Below are 1,500 nucleotides of genomic sequence, written 5' to 3'. Positions count from 1 at the left end.
GCCCCAGCCGCTCCGGCCGGGTCCGAGATGTTTACCTCGGGCCGGGTCAGTCCGCCGGCTCAAGACGATGCGGCTGTTCCTGCTGCCGGTCGTCGCGGTGCTCGCGGCCGCGGCCGGTCCTCCCTCGTGCGGCCCCGGGGAGCAGTGCGTGCCGCTGCCGCGCTGCCCCAGCGTCCTGCAGAGCATGCGGCTCGACCAGCGGTACCGCCCCAGGCACTGCGGCTTCCAGGACAGCACCACCAGGGTCCCGGACGTGTGCTGCCCAGGCGGCGGCGCCCCTCAGGAGGACGCCTGCCCGGCGCCGGCGCCGCCGCTGGCGCCCACTCCCGACATGACGTGCGAGAAGTTCGTCAACAGCCTCACGGATGAGGAGGACTCACGGCCGGGGAACCTGGCGAGGAGGAGTAAGTAGTCTAAAACCTTTAAAACTGGTGGAGACTGCTTCATCCCGGCAAGACTAACGATGCGCTCCGCTTTAAGTGTGCAGGAAGCACCAGGAGGACCTCTGCGCACTTCCCGAAAAAAATGACCGAGCGCCGTGCCCCGCTAACGCCGAGCGGGCCGACATCCTAGAATTCCCTCACATGGTATGTTCCAAGGCTGCTACCCGTACCTAGGCCACCTAGGCGGACTAAAAAGGGGGCATTGAGTCGAGGGGGGGGGGGGCTGTACTTTGACACATTGTGGGATTTTATTGAGGGGCTTCTTTGTGACTTCGTAGTCGCCATACATACAAGCCCATAAGGTTCTCACAACAATAGGCAGTGCAATGTTTTAGAGCGAAAAGAGAACCTAGAAAAATGTACCACTTTAAGAAATCGTGAACACGTTCCTCTGGTCGTTTTTAAGGCGACACTTGAGGTCAGCAAATAACGGTGGGCTGTTTTTACTAACCACCGAGATTTAACAGTGTCTCGAAGTCACTTTCTTTCCCGTACTTTTGGTAGGCCCTGCTGGGCTACGGTGACCGAGAGAACATCCAGTACGCCTGTGGTGGCTCCCTCATCGCCCCCGACTTCATCCTCACGGCCGCACACTGCGCCAGCCTCTCCGGGTGAGTCTGTTTGTCTAGCAAGCCCGGTTCATTCTCAAACGACGAACGTACAGGGTGGTCCACAGACCCCTTCCTTTATTTGCTTATACTGTCACTGTACCGCATGCGGACGTGCGGGCGGGTTGCATACTAACACGGGGCCGTACGGCACCTTGGTAAGAAACGGTAGGCGAGCCCGCCCGCACGCCTGCATGCGGTACAGTATAAGCAAAATAAAGGAAGGGGTCTGTGGACCACCATGTATTTTAAAATGCTAATAAGTGATTGTCGTTTCACAGGCAGCCGATTCGCTGGGCGCTGCTCGGCGCGACCAACCGCACCAGCCAGGAGCCCAAGGCCGCCGACATCCACCAGCTGATAGAGGTCGCACAGGCCATCGTGCACCCCGAGTACTTCGGGCCGGTCAAGTACCACGACATCGCTCTCTTGCGCCTGGCGCAGCCGGC

At 59.7% G+C, this 1,500-nt stretch overlaps 1 protein-coding gene across 5 annotated transcripts in view; it reads left to right on the top strand.

Moving 5' to 3' along the window:
* Nucleotides 1–51: 51 nt before the first annotated feature.
* Nucleotides 52–1,500, top strand: part of LOC113209714 (transmembrane protease serine 9) — a 24,529-nt gene continuing 23,080 nt past the window's right edge. For 2 of the 5 annotated variants that reach the window (XM_052274619.1, XM_052274611.1), the window contains exons 1-4: nucleotides 52–404; nucleotides 481–587; nucleotides 948–1,054; nucleotides 1,333–1,417. In XM_052274619.1, coding sequence (XP_052130579.1) covers nucleotides 68–404; nucleotides 481–587; nucleotides 948–1,054; nucleotides 1,333–1,417 — 636 coding nt within the window. In that variant the 5' untranslated portion in view covers nucleotides 52–67. The remainder of the gene's footprint in view (nucleotides 405–480; nucleotides 588–947; nucleotides 1,055–1,332; nucleotides 1,418–1,500) is intronic. The other 3 variants (XM_052274625.1, XM_052274606.1, XM_052274599.1) reach the window with 3 other exon arrangements.

This window comes from Frankliniella occidentalis, unplaced genomic scaffold, assembly GCF_000697945.3.
Source record: "Frankliniella occidentalis isolate FOCC.00 unplaced genomic scaffold, Focc_3.1 Scaffold8, whole genome shotgun sequence".
Taxonomy (NCBI): Eukaryota; Metazoa; Arthropoda; class Insecta; order Thysanoptera; family Thripidae; genus Frankliniella; species Frankliniella occidentalis.
The sequence above is the reverse complement of the archived record's forward strand: the minus strand, read 5'-3'. Positions and strand labels throughout refer to the sequence as shown.